The 19,023-nt window shown below is 35.7% G+C and overlaps 1 protein-coding gene across 1 annotated transcript; it reads right to left on the reverse strand.

Moving 5' to 3' along the window:
* Positions 1 to 3,708: 3,708 nt before the first annotated feature.
* On the reverse strand, positions 3,709 to 16,491 carry LOC132550564 (monocarboxylate transporter 12-B-like). Its single transcript, XM_060214652.1, has 6 exons — positions 16,358 to 16,491; positions 12,486 to 12,870; positions 11,480 to 11,623; positions 9,483 to 9,629; positions 7,844 to 9,043; positions 3,709 to 7,154 (listed from the first exon to the last, which is right to left on the reverse strand). Exons 2-6 carry the CDS (start codon positions 12,730 to 12,732, stop codon positions 6,955 to 6,957), a joined length of 1,938 nt encoding a protein of 645 aa, XP_060070635.1. The 5' UTR covers positions 12,733 to 12,870; positions 16,358 to 16,491; the 3' UTR covers positions 3,709 to 6,954.
* Positions 16,492 to 19,023: the final 2,532 nt, after the last annotated feature.

Here is a 19,023-nt window from a genome sequence, read left to right on the forward strand (position 1 = left end):
CGTTCCAGAAGAATGACCGACTTCTGCTTCACCAGCGGTACCCGCCATGTAAACCTTGGTCAACCCACGTAAATAATTTCAACTTTTTGAATGAGAACAAGATATAAAACAACGGAACCAACGTGCAGAATAACGGATATAAAACACGTTCAGCTTCAAATTGAACAATAAAAAATAATCTCAATGAGATCAATGTGACGACCGTACAACTTTGCCATAATTTTCATAAAGCAGCATCTGTCAGTTGGTCCGTCACTTCACAACTTCTTACACGAAAAGCGTGATAATGGGAGCTAGCCTTTGAATATCGAATCACCTGCGACATGTAAACTCCATGTCCAAAAAATTGACTAAATGTTATTTCAAGTTTAATGAGAGACCTCTTATAATATTCAGTGAAAAAATAACATCTCGAATTGTAATTTATCTACACTAATTTATCTAAGTTCATTCTTAAAAATAAGTAAACTGTAAAATATTCACACAAGTGAATGACACCTTTCAACACAAATTTAGAATTAGACCTAGGATAACCAAATAATGAATCTAACTGCAACATACAGCTGTTTCGTACCTAAACTGAAATATCATGATATGAATAAGGTACCGTGACACACTATCAAGACACACTACACAGATAACACGCTAATCCGTTCTAAGCACACCATGTAATGTTTAGCAACAAACAGAGAGTATGAATGACCGTTTAAGGACTTCAGTATTTGGTGGAACATTAGCCTTCCTTAATTGACAATAGCTGCGATATATGGTTATACAAGTGACGTTGAAATCCACCCAATTAACTGATTGGCCATTATGCAAAATGCTTTAATGATTTCCTCAAAATGTTTAAACTGAATAATCTTAAGCATATATAATTTTTATATTTACTTTGTATGTACTTGACGCTTTTCTAAAATTATCTTACACGTGATATTACGAAAATCATTTGTGCACCTCCTCAACTAGATTTTAACTTTTTCTTAGTCGCCTCATAGGTTTCAAAATTTAGAGCCTTTCCTTCCATGACGAGTGCTAGAAGGTCAACACAGCTACAAGGTACAGTTTATTTCATGGTTGGGCTGTTTCTAATTCTAAATTCTAAACTGACCTACACAACTGATGTGATGGCCGGACATTGGCCTCTTGTGATTTGTGAAGTGCAATCCTTCCTCTGACGAACATCAAGTGAAAAAATGTGTACATCTAGACTCTATGTCTACCATGTTGTGATCAGTCTAGGGACATTTAAGTACATACATGGTTAAGATACGGTTCATTCTGTGTATACATTACAGAATTCGGTCAACATTTGGAATAATGATATCCTTTCAGTCCTCTTATTGGGCATAGCTTTTCCCCATAGCAAGTTCCGCTTGTATTAACCATTAATAGCGTTCTAAGAATCAAATGGTCTGGAGTAGCTAAAAGGCATTTACCGCAAAGACTGTTATTAAACGACTACTGCAAAGCCATTGATTAAACATAACAAAACATTCAGACTTCATCATTCCATTTCTGATCTGTCATATTAATTCTTCTAAACTTGGTTGGTAAATTTTGATATGCCTCACTACAACACCACGTACATAGCTTTCCAAGAAACAGACAGTCAAGGGTGTATACTACGTTACATAACAAGAAAGCTGTCAGACGAGGTGCAGGCGAATTTTATCAGCGAGCGGCACGCTTGCAGCCGGAAGTGCGATCGACAGACCTTCAAGTGTGTCTGCCTTTGTTTACAACACAGACGTCAATAAATTCATAAACTGTAATAACAAAGGTCTCGTACATAGTATTATCAAAACGCAGGTATATTATAATAATTATATATCATATCTTTGGTTCAAGACGGTAACAGGTAGGTATAATGAGAGCTAGGTACGATTGGTAGGTATACTGGCAGTTGTGTTTGATAGGTAAGTATACTGGCAGTTGTGTTTGATAGGTAGGTATACTGGCAGTTGTGTTTGATATGTAGGTATACTGACAGCTGTGTTTGATAGGTAGGTATACTAGAAATTGTGTTTGATAGGTAGATATACTGGCAGTTGTGTTTGATAGGTAGGTATACTAGATATTGTGTTTGATAGGTAGGTATACTGGCAGATGTGTTTGATAGGTAGGTATACTGGCAGTTGTGTTTGATAGGTAGGTATACTAGAAATTGTGTTTGATAGGTAGGTATACTGGCAGTTGTGTTTGATAGGTAGGTATACTGACAGTTGTGTTTGATAGGTAAGTATACTGGCAGTTGTGTTTGATAGGTAGGTATACTGGCAGATGTGTTTGATAGGTAGGTATACTGACAGTTGTGTTTGATAGGTAGGTATACTGACAGATGTGTTTGATAGGTAGGTATACTGACAGTTGTGTTTGATAGGTAGGTATACTAGATATTGTGTTTGATAGGTAGGTATACTGGCAGATGTGTTTGATAGGTAGGTATACTGACAGTTGTGTTTGATAGGTAGGTATACTGACAGTTGTGTTTGATAGGTAGGTATACTGACAGATGTGTTTGATAGGTAGGTATACTGACAGTTGTGTTTGATAGGTAGGTATACTAGATATTGTGTTTGATAGGTAGATATACTGGCAGTTGTGTTTGATAGGTAGGTATACTAGATATTGTGTTTGATAGGTAGGTATACTGACAGTTGTGTTTGATAGGTAGGTATACTGGCAGTTGTGTTTGATAGGTAGGTATACTGGCAGTTGTGTTTGATAGGTAGGTATACTGGCAGTTGTGTTTGATAGGTAGGTATACTGACAGTTGTGTTTGATAGGTAAGTATACTGGCAGTTGTGTTTGATAGGTAAGTATACTGGCAGATGTGTTTGATAGGTAGGTATACTGACAGTTGTGTTTGATAGGTAGATATACTGGCAGATGTGTTTGATAGGTAGGTATACTGACAGTTGTGTTTGATAGGTAGGTATACTATCAGTTGTGTTTGATAGGTAGGTATACTAGCACTTGGGTTTGATATGTATGAAGATAAATATTAACGCCGGAGAAACATTGTCTTGAGGGCTTTACTGATCTAGAGAGAAATGAAAATATTAGATATGGGCTAACATGTTACAAGGAAATGTCCACATTCAACCAATATAACGATGATGTATGTATATTCCCTCAGTAAAAAGAATTCCGTTTTGATTTCTTGTTTGTTTGGTTTTGTTATCATTATATCTAATTTCTTGTTTTGATATTACACTTTCTATTAAGATATTCTCTACATCAAAGCCATATTCTTCTTACAAATGAGCGGGGAAAATTACCCTAATGTCGACCACTAGAGAGACACGATAGCTCCCATGCTCATCCGAAAGTAGTAAACTCACTTTCATACCTTAGTATCTTTAAGGTGCTTATCAGTATTAACGGTTTCAGGCGCTACAGGTTTCATTCCCGTCAAATCAGTTTCTCAATCGCTGTATTATTCAATCAACATTGCGATCCCGATCTCAACACATCATCACTTTCGGCAACATAGATTTATGGGTAATTATTAAGTAAGAATACTATTGTCTCTTTTATAAGTCTTAGTCTTTATATTCATGTATATCATTGCAGGTGGTCCTATACATTTATCAGTCATCTTGTGATTATAACGTAACACTTTGCCTTTGATACCTTTTAACTATTAAGAAATAATAAACACGCTTTTATCGTTAAGAAAACACACACGCTGCAAGGTTTCTTTTTACCAAAATGTTTATTTTCACCAGACATAACATATACATACATAAATATCCTTTCAACTGTTTAAATAGAGAATAAGCCTACACCACAGATTCTATTTATTCATCCACAAATAAATGCAGTATCATCAGTGACGTCCTACACTAAGGAGACGCTTTCGGAACGTTACAATAATAGTCATTTGAAATTTAAAAACTTTCGAAAAATCAATCCTGTGTTTCTCAAAAATCTGCGATAAGTGTCTTTCATTGTCAAAATCAAAGATGGTCGTCTGTCGGTCATTTTGTTTTCCCGATCACCCTCAAAGACTTTGCACAACTAGAGATCAAGGCAAACCTTCATATGGAATTTCAGAATGATCCGCCTAATGATATTCCAAAATTGGCGATAGCTAGAAATTGTGTAAGGACGGACGGATTCACGAATGGCAATTTTGTTGGCCCACTATTTGATGTTGGGTTAAACAGGTACTAATCAGATATTGTGTGGGTTTTTTCAACTGCAAATGTACAGCTATTTACGTGACACCTGGTAAAATCTGCCTCTAACGTTAATATCAAAGAAAGTAGCAACAATTCTGCATATGTGAGAGTGGTCGGATGGTGATGTGGGTAAGCACTCGCCGTTCACTTTGTGTCCGATCATGAAAAGATATGGGAGTCCCTGATCAACCACACGGGTTTTCTCCAGTACTCCAATTTCCTCTCTCACAATAGGACTCCAATGCGATTCACTCTGGACAAGCTAGCGTGGTTATTTTAAGTTGTGATAACCTGTTTCGCAATAGTGAAATAATTTTAATCTAAATTGATGATATATTGATTTAAAACACACAAAAACTACGAATATCAGAGACTTCACTGTATAGATCTGTTAGTAAAGTTGACAAAGCCATATTAACTAATACATTGTCACCTTCCTTAACATTCTTTAGTAAAACTTCAAAAAAAAAAAAAAAAAAAAAAAATTGGGAAAATTTATAAAAATTGGGAATCAAAAGGAAGAAAACATTTTGGTAAAGAACATTTTGACACTATTTTGATCATCACTATCAAAAGAATGCAATATGTATTAAATTAAAAATGGCAGATCTCTCTCATACATCAATAGCATTAAGTACGTTCAAACATTCATCAATATTAAAAGTAAAATAACCAAATTCAACAGATGTATATGTCTAGGTAAGAAATATGTACCGACATTTATTTCTAACAAATCTATAAGAAAACCAAATTATTTTTGTACATTTTTCTAACGTTTTATATCATGAATAAAATGAACACATCTGTAACCTAAAAGACAGATACACAGCAAACCAGGAGCTGCCATACTGCCGACTAGGCCACTAAACGAAAAACCGAACCTATGAAAATACCAGTTACAGTACTTTCAAAGCAGTCGCGTAAGACCATTTAACTAAAATTTACATTTACATATTATACCTTTTTCAGGATCTGCTAGGAGCAGATGCTTAAGCAATGATATCCAGCATCGTCAAAAATACTCTTCAGCTTGTATTTTGAGCCGTAAAACAGACAGCCATCTGGGAAATTTGAATGTTTAAAGAAGAACCAAGCGTCAAACACAGTTGCACTTAACTTATTTTCCAGAGGAAAGCACCATTGTGGTTCAGGAAATAAATTGATTTTCAAAAATATAGCATTATTAAAGACAAAAGTTATGGTAAGCGATTCCTTCAGAAATACTTCTAAGATAAACATGAAGGATTCGTCGAGATACTTGACACAGTTTTGTTCGCTTTGCTTTAACAAATAATAGTTCAACAGTTGGGAATAAGTCTTTTGAAGTTGAACAGTGTCTGAGTAGATAAAACTATTTACACAATAAAGATATACTGTGTACAATATAATTGGTATTTTCCCGTAATTCACTAAGACACTTCAATATACAATAGCACACATATAAACAAACGAAATTATCACAGTATACATATACAAATATACAATAAATTTCTTTTTTCCGGTATTGCTATATCCCTGAATTAAGTGTGATAAACATGACTTGAAAACATGTTCAATGGCATAATTTAGGAATTCATAATAATTCTATTTGAAACATGAGCCTTCTTTACATCATTTATCACAGAAAGTATACCTCATCTTGTCGTTTTCCATTAACAAGACTAAAAGCAGTAAAATCATGCATTGATAAACATTTGTATATGTACAAGGATTTCATAACAAACACCTGTAATATTACGGAAACGGAGCACAAACAGCTGTAACAACACTAATTGGCAGCACTAATAAAACTGATGTATATAACATAGGTACTTGATGCTAAACCTTAGCGAGACGTGGCATTAGTACAAAAAAGGAAAAAAAACCCAATATATCAACAAAATCATTATCTTAATTCAAACTTAGTAAAACTAGTGCATAATATGAACAAAAGAAAAACATGGAGACTGCGGAAAAAGTACAAGAAGAAGACCAGATGTTCTGGAAGAGTAAACGTCTTCGTCTTCATCGACGACACCGGCCATGTAAATATTGATCAATCCGAGTAAGTGATGTCATATTTTCAAATAAGAACAAGCTATAAAACAACGGTACTAACAAGCAAATTAACGAGCACTAAACACTTTCAGCTTCATATCGCACAAAGAATAAAAATATTCAGACATTCCCACAATCTACATCTACTGCAGGATGAAGATAATTTTGAAGTGTGGAATATCCTTCAACACATATCACATATGTGTTTGATCCTATACTTCAGATTACGTATGGTATTATTGTAACGTGTGTATCTTAATCATTAACAGAGATAAATCGTTTTTGTCTTTGGGCATATACATCAGATAAGCTATTTATGACAGACGTCAGATATAACAATTCTCTTGAAAAACATTCCTAACATGATAAATTTCTTGGCATAGTGATCAGATTGTGCCAAAGACATATGGACATCGTTCCAATCTTACGGTGTTTTAATTACATTCATTCCTCATCTGTTAATATATTGCATCGTCTTAAACAAATACCGTCATCGTAACAGATCAGTGAACATAAAGCTTCTTAATGGAGTCCTGCTTGGTTTAAAAGAATACAAGGAACTTTAGACATAAAACATGGTAGTCAAACCGTGGTAAATATACGTTCTTTGAGAAGGGCTATGCTATCAACAAATATGGAATCCATCTCATTCGCTCACTCATCACTTGTTCGAATAACATTTGACCAATTTAGTATAAATAGAAATTAATATTCCATGTTGTTGTACTTAAACATTTTCAGAATTCACTGGCTTTGAGATACGTACAATAGTTTCTTCCTTGCTGATGGAAGCAGGTGAACTCCATTTACTCTTGTACTTGCGCATTAAGACCGGAACAACAAGAATCAGTCCAGCACCTGCGAGAGCGCTACACGCGATGTAGTAAAATGAGGTAGTGTATGTTCCACTGAAGTCTCTAAGTAACCCTGAAGAGACAAAACACATCATTTTAAATCAAGTAGAAAAGGTATTTGAATACTTAAACTAATTTCCAAGTATTTGTTAACACGTTTCGACTTTCAGCACTGTCAACTAGCCATAAACATATAATTCCTTGCAGAGTTATATCACGACATGAAGAGTTTAATACGAAACAGGTCACATGGTACCCATAATGATTTTTTTTATACTAACAGAAAGGCAACAGGGTGATAGCAGACCTGTACATATCCATTTCGTTCGTCAGCACAGCACGTGCATGCAACATTATCGTTTTGTCATCTGTTTGCTTAATTGTATCTACAGGGTTTAGCGTCCTTACAACAGCCAGAGAAATGGGGGCGAATGTCAAGAGGAACAACAAGAGCAAGAGTGGAGTAACGAAAGGGCAGACCAGACAGAGAAAGGATGCTACCCTAACATGCCAAAATTTTTATGATAAAATAAGAAATGTTGAATATTGTCACGTCGTTGCCATCCAACTAATTACAAAAATGTTCATAATTTACAATAACGAGACATTCACCTATAGGTAAATATACTGCTGTTAATGTACTAATGAAATTGTCGTGGAAGACGACAAACGTGTTATTAGTTAATATCATTAACAAATGAAAGACAAGTTTGATTTGGCATCGTCATATTTTTATACATACACATTATGTTGCACTCTTACCAGCTATTGGTGCAGAGCTCCCTAGCGACACTCCCTGGGCGACTAGCAGTATACCCATTGCACTTCTGTATTTTTCCATACCAAGGAAATCGACTACAACAGCAGGGGCCAATGAGAACAAACTCCCGGCAAAGAGACCATCCAATATACCGAACAGAAGCATCGACCAAAATTGTTCGTACATCGGGGACATAAGGATGATTACTCCAGCTAACAATTGTGTGATCCCGACCGTTGTGTGAGATCTGAGAATTTGCCGATCTACTATCACTCCGCCGAGGACACGACCAATAAAGTCACAGGCATTGGTGGCGGAAACTATCATCGCGACATGATTGTCGCTGATTTGGTGCTCTCTTGCGTATGGAGGTATAAAGACGTGAACATACCCAGCAGAGGCGCCTCCTAGAATATACACAATTAAGAATAAGCGCATAAGGCCACTTTTTAAAACCGAAACATCGAAAATATTTGTTGACTTCCCATTTTCGTTGTCAGCCGCCAAGTTCAAGGTGTCGATGCTTTTGTAAAAACTGAGCTGTGTGTTCGAAGTGGCTAGATCTTGTACGGACATGTGCACTAGGTCTCCCTTGCTAGCTGAGAATATAATATCTGAACGTGACAGACGTTCTATGACACTCTCTGTAGATGAAAGAAATCCGTTCGAATGAGGAAAGGAGTTAAGTTTTATGTGATGAAAAACGGGCGATAGCTGCAACGATGACACTTCTGCTTTAGAGACCTGTAGGCTTTTTTGTTTATCTTCACGAGGTAAACTACACACAAGAGTTTTGTCTTGAGGTAAAGTAGGGTCCTGTTTGGCTTGGCCCAATCTTAGTGTGTCATGGGATATACTTGACAATAATTTTTCTTGCTCTGTTTCATGTTGTTTATTGGCATCGGATAAATCTGGTCCAATTTCGTTGTCACTGATACCTTCATCATGCTTTATGCATGTGTAGAAATTTGTTGGTCTCATTAACATAGCACTGACCATAGTATGAAGTAGAAAACCACCTGTGATTAGAAGAGCACCTCGTAAGCCATATGTGTCGAGGAGAAAACGATACAAGGGAGGTAAAGCTAACCCACCGAGAGCTGCTCCCGCAAGGACGACAGCGTTAGCCAAGCTACGGCGACGGTTGAAGTAAAGTCCCACTAGGTAAGAACTGGACGGAAATATACATGACAGGGCTACACCTGAAAATAGGAAAACGCGGGTGTTATGGTGATGGTAATTACATTCCATAATACTGACACAGGTCGTACTGCTAACTAGTACTAAGTGTAAAATAAAAGAAGAACTGTTTCTGTCAGGGACAGCGGCCATCGCAATCCTTGCTAGAGCAGATTCTCAACCCTAAGGTCAAAAGTGATGCCTTCGATTCAAACGATAAAAAGAAAGAATGGTTCAAGTGTAGTTGTTTCTTGTTACCATGCCAAGAGTACAGGCGGTACATTTCGTATCCTTCCCGCATGGACATACACGGTTGAAAAAAACCACGTGAAAGGATTTAAAATAAATAACACATATTTTCGATATGTGCCAATAGAGAACTCGACATTCTACGAAAAATGAGATAATAAAGAATAATTGCTAAATACACAGAGCATTATCGATATCAGTATAGATACAAACCGTAAAGAATTCCGTGCGTTGCCATTAACATGTAAATGTTAACTGCACGACTTCCAAGTATGTAAGCAGCCCCAGCTAGGAAACCACCGGTCATTGATGCCTGCCGGCAATTGACATATTTCATGCCGAAGGTCAGCAAAGGCAGGGCTGGAATAAAAACGCTAAATATATAGTTTTCAGTTAACATTAATCATTTTGTATACCTGTTTAGCGCATAGTTATTAGGGCTTTATATTTTAGTGACGACATAAGCCTATGAGAATCTCATAGCTTGGCAAGGTCATCAAAATTGTTCCTTTGTATCATCAAGAAACGGTTATAATAAGAAACGATTAAAAGGATTTCAAACTTATTTTGTTTCTCATTTTCTAAGCACTTAATACTTGCTTACTGTAGCGTTTTTGAGTTGTGTAGTATCCATATGAAGGTAAGCAATCCCAATGTTTGTATTTACCTATATTTCACATGGTGATTACGCTTGCACAAGAATATACGGTCATTACTTGTTATTACTTGAACCAGTTGTAAATTTGCAAGTGATTGCTATGGACAAACTCGTAACACAAGGTCTCAATAGATGCAGATTGAAAAAAAAAACAATTCTATGGTTGTCAAAGTGATCTCATTGAGAAATATTCTATTTCTTTATGCGACATGTAGCTTGACGTGTTTGATGTTCGTTAGCATTTCTATTGGTGCCGTCGTTGTATATCTTGTTCTTGCCGGTGTTGCGTATGAAGCAGAAGACGCTTACTCCTCTGCAACCCTTCTCTAATTGTCCTTGTAATTTTTCGGCAGTATCCGTGTAAATCTCTCTATTTTTGTTAATACCTTATTATTTCTTATTTTAGTTTAATTGATTCTGAGTTTGGACAATGGTTATTATTGGTATTTTCATGCTGTTTTCATTAGTAAATTTGACATAAACGTGGTATATCGGTGGATGTGTTAATTGTTTTTAGTATTATTGCATTTATCATCAGTGCAAGTTAACAACATCATTTATCTGTTATGTAAAACCTATCCACTTAAATGTTTTTGCCAACTAATATCAATGAATTAGATTGCATTTCAGCGACAGTCCATGTATACTGAACGCCACAGGGGAGATAACTCTAATGACCTATGTTTGTATTGACGACAACGGTCAATAAATACGTTCCTCTAACATGGCCTCCTTTGGACGTAATGATATTTCGTTATGATATATCTACACATTATAAGGAGGTACTCTGATCTTTGACCGGGAATAGAATGTAATTCGATATGAAATATCTTGGACTTTGGTGTTTTATGTACTTTGTTATCTAAATATGTAATCTAAAAAAGGCGCTTTATATAATTTTTCTAATGAATATTGCGCGTATGGACTACATTTTTAACGGCATGCTATGGTTATTAGCGCCAACAAAATCGACGTTTTCTCGTTGCCATGGTACTTCTCGATAACTCTAGTGATCTTTGGTAGATTTCAATTAACATTTATACAGAGTACTGAGAAGCTGAGTTGATTATGATAATGCACAAATTTTGTTTTCTAGTTCACAGTTAAGTAATCTCTCACTAAATAACGTCATGATGCTACAATTTGCTCCCACAACAAGTGCACACGTGCGCGTCCATCCGGGTCAACAGAAGATATTGATATAAGCTGATACATATTGTAAGAGAGGAAACAGTAGCTCTCATAATACAACCCTGGTGATATTTTCCTGACCCTTAATATAAAGTACACCAAAGTTCAGGTCTGAAATATTAATATCTCGGTGTGCTACTTCAATCTTGTTCTCTTTGTATTTGGTATTGAGATTATTGGCAAAATATTGAAATCCTAGAAAAATCCACGAAAATTGTCCACATTCTCCTTACATAAAAAGTAATGTCAGAATCTAGTATGCTATACCAAAGTTTGATACCAAACTACAATTTGATTACCAATATCCAACAAAAAAATGAAAATTAACTTATATCAATCACGGAGAAAATCATTTACTTACCAAACACGGAGTATGTTGCTTGCTGAATACCCGATATCAATGCCGTTACAGACACATCAGCGTCAAATACCACAATAAACTCGACAAAATAAATTCCAAATGCCTTCAGGGTTCCGAAGATAAGGGCCATGTTTATAGTACATCCTGTAAAATGTAAATCTTAAATGGCACATACTGAAGTAAGACATCAATACATTCATATTAGCGTATTTTCAATATCGGTTTTCAAAATGTGAAACGTGGATTTCTTTCTAGTGGACAGCAATTTAACTACATCTGCTTATATCATCAAAATAAATACGACATATTCTTGCATCAAAAGTATGACGCGCGATTTTCCAAACGAATTGTTTGCCAATATTTTTTGCACAGAAAAAATAATACCCGCATATTCCGGTCATGTAAAATTTTCCGAAGAAATACTTAAATGTTGACATTATTTTAAAACTCAACCCAGCTGTTTATCGATAATAAATGAGATAATGTTTGTTTGTGGTTACATGGATAGTATTCATCGATATTTGTTGTGTGGATGCCAAATCTGATGACGTTTATGTGCTGTAATATAATGTTATAATACTGTTTAAATTGATGTTGTCATTGAGTACAACAGGATGGCAATCCAAAATTCAAATAACACAATGCGAGTCAGAGTAATAAACTTGTATGAAATATCATTGAAACGTAAAGGAAATTTCCAAGATTTGCAAAGCAATGAATTCTACAACTTATGCTATTGATGCATACCAATGAAATGATTAAGTTGTTTGGAAAGATAAAGGGAAGAGCCAGATAATTAATAGAACTACATCATACGGCTAATATGTCTTTCTAGGACTCGTCAGTAATGCTAAGGGCATAAGTCAAGGAGGTGAATTACGAAAATTAAAATTGGCCGGAAGTTATGTTAAAATAGGACTATGCATGCAAATATCCGGAACTGAAGTCGATCAGCAGTTCTTACAATGTGTGAAAATCAGATTCAAAAAGATCTAATCAATCTCACCTAACAATACCATCCACGCCCATCCATGATCCACCGGAAGGTTATCATGCAAAAAATCCTTTGCTCTTTGCCGATCAGTTTTAACATCACTGCTCGACGTCCGGTCTGTCACGACATCGTTGTTTATCTGTTTCTTTCCATTTTCAACATCACCACAGGATGAACTCTTCGATTTGTTCATGTTCTGTTGGCAATTTCCATTACTGAGGCATTTATTGCCGTCTTTCGTGGCGCATCTGTTTACCATGGTGTCGCCAGCGTCGTCCTAGATCTCCTTTAATAGTTTTAGCTTCCAAATTTTCAACTAGCTGAACGCGTCATTAAGTGTAGTCATGTATGACTCTTTGATGGACGAGCAAATCCAGTGAGGGGACCTCGAATACCACTAAAACAAACATTGAATAAAATAATTCCATCAATTAATAGCATGCTACTAAACCACGAAATATCAAGTGCAATGTTAAGAATATCTAGAAAGAGGTTATGTAATGTTATTGTATCATTATTGCAGTGCAAGGAACATCCTATCACAGGAAAAAAACAACAAACGATTTTCTTTAAAACCAGGAAATAGGAACAAACTATTTTCCTTCTGTGCACTGTCACTATTTTTCAGAATCCAACTTTAAAAATGTACAGGTATATCACAATTGTTTTTAATTTACTTGCAAATCAATCAACAATGAGAATGACATTAGCACCATTAAATTGTGGGTATAATTGTCTAATATGTACCACACCGCTGCTGAGTGTCGGTACTGTATTGATCTAAACAAAAACTAAATAAAGTCTTGTCAATTCATGATATATGCATTCGACGTAGTTAATATTTATCAAGGTTCAATGTATATATTCAAAACCTTGGGCCATTGGCCCAAAACCACTGACAGGTCCCGGAAAACAAAAGAGAAAATATCGATATGTTAGCACAATTTTGATTCAAATTGTGACATAACTGACCAGAAGTCGTTCTGAGCTGTATTTGCATATATTCTATGAAACTGTTGGCTAAACAAGAAAAGGCAATATTGTTTTTATTTCTTTCGTTTGCGGTTGCATGTCCTCGCACCAGTCAGGTTAATTTTACGATTGTCTATGGAGGGTTGTGCTATTGATAGACGCTTTTAATGTGACTTTAGACTGAAATGTTCTAACCTTGACACAGTAACATGACACCTCAAACGGTCACAGGTATTATTAGCAGGTGTGTTTGCTTTCTAGTTAGTGTATTTTTAACAGGTGTTGCGAAACCCCGTTTGAACATCTCCATTTCTGATGAAGATTTTCTAAATTTCCCACTCTCCTGTTGATAATACTATCATTATGGACACAATCTACATTACTTTGCCATGTTATACGTCATCTTTTAAATATTTATGAGCTAGAAAACATTAAACAGTCGGTTAAATGTTTGAAAAGATCTTCGAAAGATAACTAGGAAATAAACTTCGCCTACTAACTACATTGTTATAAGTGGCTTAATTAAAACATCAAGAAAATCGTTTGTCAGTAACGAACATTATATTTGCCATGGCCATCGGAGGTAACACCTTCACAAATGAACCAAAAAGGTTGATTTAACCGGATGTAGCTGACCGTCCTCTATTATCACCTGGGTTCTATATACGAGTCTGCATAATCATTTTGTAATACCTAACTCGTGTATGCACACATATACTAGGTAGAAGGAAAAAGTGTTGATCGTGAATGGCAAGCATAATTGGTATTTGAATGGTACTTAGCACTACCATAATATACGAAAATTAAAGTTGTGGAACACAGCAATTAAAAGGAGTTAATGACTAATTTGTACTTCAACAGCTGTACACATACATAAACATCGTTAACCTTTTAGGGATGAACATTGCGCCTAGGTATCTAGGTATTTTGTAGAATTATCTACCTTCACTAATAAAATTGTACATAGAGACAAAGATGACAAAATGCAGCAGTTTTTGACTGCTGTCTGTGCTGGATTTTCAGATCTGCTGTACAAATAAAGGTAGCGGAGAAAATAGTCACCACTTGATCTCAAAAATGAAAAGAATCTAATGTTTGATGATGGCAAAAGGCCCAATACCAGCGATATGATCGTATTGATAAACTTACTTTGATTCTAATACAATTACAATGGAACTAGTTTACTAAATAATAAACACTAGACAGTAACTAGTTGGTATATCATGTTACCGACTTTTAGGTGGCATTAACCCTATACTGTGGAGGGCTGGGGCATCATGATACCGTGATTTATAAAAGGAGATTTCTGCGTGATTGCATTTTAATTACATGTACACCAGACTGTGGTCCTATCAACTGACATCTAAATCCCTATATGCGAGAGGTCTTTACTTTTGTATAAAACTTTTATTCAGCAAACACTAGATTTCGTTTTACTGCAAGCCTTTATGGGGCTCTTAAGCATTTAAGATTTCATTCATGGATATATGGCTTAAGACTGTTTCTCTCATAATGCATATAATTATATGAGGAAATATTTTGTACTTGAAGTAATAACTCTTGGTATAAAAAATCAGTTCTTCGTTTCAGTATAATTTTTCCGGGTGGTTGTCCTACCGGAGGCCTTCGGTTGTATGTCTCAGTGTGATAGCACTACAAAATCAACATCAGCTTCGCATTATTACAAAGAAGCTTACACAATCCTATCACAGCTTCCCAAATATCCATCTATGGAAGGGTCTCCCTTACAGATCCAATTCCTTTCTTCTGGGTTATGTAAATTGGATAACAAATAATTAAGAACACAAATGCTCTAGAAAATTATTTTGGGTATAGAATTTGCTATTGAAAGACTCCAATTGAATAAAAAGAAAGTAAAGAAAACATTTGATTTGGGTCTCGAGCTGGGTCATGGAAGTTTTACATATCTCTTCATAAATATCTTACCCTATGTTATACCAGTACTGATGTCTACGTGCATAAACTGTCCTACTGCTATCCTCATTGAAAGATCGCACGAGGCGACTGAACTTAAGGCTTTTTATTTGCTCTATTTTCTATTAATCTTTTTTCTTCCTTTAAATTATCTCCTTTGACACTGTCTCGCGTTTGCCTTTCAGATGAGCGCTTGCCCCAGTGAGGACATCTTTTGCTTCTGTCCCCTGGCCGAGATATTCCAAATCCTTTAAAAGTATAATGAAAACCTCTAGCCTAACGCTCAGTATTACGATAGTGTAAGGACCGGTTTACCCGTTGTCTGTAAAATGTGATTGGGTGGGATGTTCTGTTGGAGGTCTACGGCAGTATGCTTCCATGTGGTAGAACTATAAAGTCGGCTGAAGTTCTATCAATAGGAGGCCTACACACAGCCTTTTCAAACAATTATAGCTGTTGATTGGTCATTGAACAATATACACAAAGCCCATTCATATTTAGTGGTTGAAACATACAAGATAGGAAGTTATACTTGAAATAATACATACTAAATATATGTCATGAAACATAGAAGCGTTATAAAAATGTTCATATTTACACAAATTGAACTTAGAAAATACATATTATTTCACTGCCGTTCTGGCTTACAAATTCTGGCATAGATTTGCAAGTGGTTTCACACAGAATGTAGTCGCCAAGCTACAATTGACCCACGCCCTGCACACATGGGAGTGAGAATGGCTTCACAGCTGTGTCACAGATCATTGCCTACTGTCGGTTTGGTTATCTCAGCATGTAGACTTGTCAACAATGATATTCATAACTGTATTCCTTTTGATGTTAAGGTGTATGTACTTTTCGGTATTCGCTGGCACAGCTGTTTATGTCCTACAAAGCTAAGAATAGCATTTTGATGAAGGATTGTTTGAAGCTGCTCGCATTAATTACATACATAAATATTTAAACAATTCACTCACACAAATCCAGCATCTACAATCCATAAATGTGACGTTCTGTGCTTGCAATTGTCGTCTGCTACTGTCGCACACCATGACAGTTTATCACACGCGTTGCTCACGTGATAGCAACCTTATATTTAACCTCCACGGGAAAAGATGAAGTAACGCTGATACTACTCCACTTATCGTGTAGACAAGGTACGTTTATGAACGCTGACCCCGTATCCAAACACACATTTCCTCTGATCATTGGACATGCGCACTTACTCAAACATCGGGATGTACTTCTTCCTGACCGCCTCGCACGGAAAATCTATTGTTAGTCCATGTGTTTCCATTGGAACGATCTTCATCATTTGTAACTGTATTTCATGTTTATAATACACCAGTTATAACCACGTTTGTCAAATGACTATATGTACAGCTGTGTTTTTGTAACGAATTTTGTCGGTACTAGGGACCGGAGAATACTGTTAATATATATGAATATTGATATGAATTTCGAATACGTCTGATAATAAACTAGACACACTTCACTGTGTATTTATACACACAGAGTAACTTTGAACGGGATATTTAAAAGGATTTTATGCTAAACGATTTTGATCGGGTTTCAAGTTCAAGTACACTAGTACACATAAATCTATCGTACCGCACGTGGTAAGCTGAACAAGTAAACGTGCTTGCGATGTTACTGTTGATATTAGTATTGACAAATTGCTAAAGATATTACTGGAAGGTCACATAAACAAACATACTCATATTAAAAAGAAAAATTATATCATAATTATCGTTAAGCTATTTAATCAGACTGACCTTCATACTCTATAAACATAATTACGAGATTGAATTTATTTTTTCTAAAAGGGGAAAAATTAAGTTTAGAGAAGACATTCACAGTATTTAGTGAGTGAAATCAGTATTTTCCAGTCTTAATGTATGGTTGCCATGATATATTTGGAATTTGATAAATAAAAAACAGAATTTATTTCTTGACCATAACCACACAACGTCCTGATAAATAAACAACGGCAGGCCTAAGGCAGGATGACGATTTGAGCGGCTCCCCATCTGCTTGTTTTTAGCAAACATTCATATCAACCACCAAAGGTTATTGATCAAACGCCTTTTCACTCTTACCACGTGTAAGATGAGGACTTGACGAATGCCCCGAGGTGAGGTAAAAGGCAAACACATATGTTATGATTTATTGATTTGACGCATAACGTCCAGTCATTAAAACTGACAATTTCTGACAACGTTTTGAACCAGTAGTCGTTTCGAATATTGTATAAATGTGACATGTGAATAAGCATTTTTTAATACCAATTTCAAGTAAGATACCGTAGAGACAAATAATGAGCTAAACTTTATCAAACAACTGTTTCCTACTTCTTAGGATTAGTCAGTGATATTAATGGCCTAAAATTGGAAAGTTTGAAGTGTTCAAACGGAAAGTCAAAAACTAGATGGGCAGGGACAAAAGTCCCCTACTTCATTAATTTTAATTATTTTCTCATGATAATTTTAGGAGAGCACCAAAAACATGTATATATTCTGGACCGTGTCACTTTCCAAATAAAGATAAACTTGACTTGCGAGGTACGGCAATGTTCGGGGTTAAAATTCACCAACTGCAGTCACGAAGATTGGAAAAAAAGACACACAAATAAAGAAGACCATTTAATGTAAGTTAGATACGGTAGAGCGTAAAAGTAATCTGTATCATACAGCCTTTTTTGTCCTTCTAGGATTCGTCAGTGATGCCGACGGCTTACGAAATGGTACTGACAATTTAGAAATCCAGAATAATCTTAAAATGATGTTTCAAAAAATTAAGAGAAAATACATGCATGTTAGCATGATCATAATCCAACTCGAATTCAATAAAACTAGGGCAGACTTTGAACAAAAGAAATATTTACACGGAGACTCCAGAAAATGTACAAGGAGATTAAGACATTGTGTTCAGGAAGATTAAATATGAAATAAAAAATTATGTTCTGATAAACAGATTTGTAAACAATATCATCACTGTTCGATAGCAAGCATGTCATAATTGCTGGCAATGTTCCGAGATTACCGAACGATCAACACACATCATGATACTTCATACGTTATACTGCTGCATTGTACAAGGAAATAGCACTATGTCGAGATTTCGGACAACAAGAACAAAACTGTTCCAAGTGTACGACACTACTCTTTTGAGAAGAAAATAACAATATTTTGGGTGAATGCTAATACAATACAATGTACTATGGCGATAAATTGGAAATATATGTAACTATTTGTTTTGCAAATTACATGGTTAAAATAAATTAAATATGAGATCTACCTGAGGCTTCTAAGGTAAAATACGAAAAAATATAGATCTTGTAGCAGATTTTATTGATAAGAATCTGCAAATGATTTGGTAGAAAATCTGGATCTACTTGCAAAATCTGTGGTAAAGAATCTGAAATAAACTTTGAGTTATGCCAGCTGAACCTACAGCTTAGAATGGATACTAGTTGAGCACAGCAAACAAACAAGATTAAGATGAATACCCATGCGAAAAAATAGGACAGTATATTGTCTCTGGATTAACGGCGTATTTTTATACTCTTCTACTTCAGTTAGACAAAGGTCTTCTGATTATACCCTTTTCTGTGAAAAAGCGAGACAGGTCCTGCACGTTTTGT

Source organism: Ylistrum balloti, unplaced genomic scaffold, assembly GCF_031769215.1.
Source record: "Ylistrum balloti isolate Yb309-2 unplaced genomic scaffold, AGI_CSIRO_Ybal_v1 Utg370128, whole genome shotgun sequence".
In the NCBI taxonomy this organism is placed as follows: Eukaryota; Metazoa; Mollusca; class Bivalvia; order Pectinida; family Pectinidae; genus Ylistrum; species Ylistrum balloti.